At 43.0% G+C, this 748-nt stretch overlaps 1 protein-coding gene across 1 annotated transcript; it reads left to right on the top strand.

Moving 5' to 3' along the window:
- Positions 1-283: 283 nt before the first annotated feature.
- Pmar_PMAR007993 (hypothetical protein) lies at positions 284-632 on the top strand (the record flags this gene model as incomplete). Its single annotated transcript, XM_002787203.1, has 1 exon — positions 284-632. A coding segment is annotated over one exon (349 nt), but the record flags the coding sequence as incomplete, so codon positions are not given.
- Between the last annotated feature and the right edge of the window lie 116 nt (positions 633-748).

Below are 748 nucleotides of genomic sequence, written 5' to 3'. Positions count from 1 at the left end.
GTTACTGCTTGGAATAAACCAATTTCGCAAGATTAGCATCTTTGAGTTTTGTTTGTAGTCAGATGCATCATCCATTTGTATAGGCGTACGGTGTGAGAGAATGATATAGGATTGTGCGCTGTGTCGTGACGACAAGATATCGATAAGCTGAAGCTAAGCTGAGTAGTGATTCCCTATTCCCAATAATTGTATTCATACTTGTTTTTACTCCTTTACTCTCTCCTACAACGAGAAGAGTGGTTGAGTTCTAGTACATTTTGGTGCCCAGACCCCTATCAACAAGATGTCTCTGAAATTGGATCAAGTAATCAAGAAGTTTCATGGTAACACAGCTACGGAGAGCTTTGAACGGTGGTATCAGAAGTATTGTCTGGCGGCTAAGATCCAAGGTTGGTCGGAGGAACAACGGACTCAGTATTTGCCCTTGTTCCTGGAAGATGCAGCATGGTCTGTCTATGATCAGCTGCCAAAGTCGGACAAGTCGGATATTAATTGCCTTATTAAGAAGTTGACTGCTGCCTTCTCTCCGACCCCAGCTGATGCCTTTATAGCATTCCAGAGTAGACGTTTTGTTCAAGGTGAATCTATTGATAATTATGTTTCTGACTTGAAACGTTACCTAACTCTATCTGGTACTGATCCATCAGCTTGCCCTAATATTATCGCTGAGCAGTTTGTACGGGGTCTACCTACTGAGGTTGCTGCACAAGTACGGGTAACAGCTGCTCCCGATGGTATTCTCGATCTT

The sequence above is a fragment of the Perkinsus marinus genome, assembly GCF_000006405.1.
Source record: "Perkinsus marinus ATCC 50983 genomic scaffold scf_1104296930034, whole genome shotgun sequence".
Taxonomy (NCBI): domain Eukaryota; phylum Perkinsozoa; order Perkinsida; family Perkinsidae; genus Perkinsus; species Perkinsus marinus.
The sequence above is the reverse complement of the archived record's forward strand: the minus strand, read 5'-3'. Positions and strand labels throughout refer to the sequence as shown.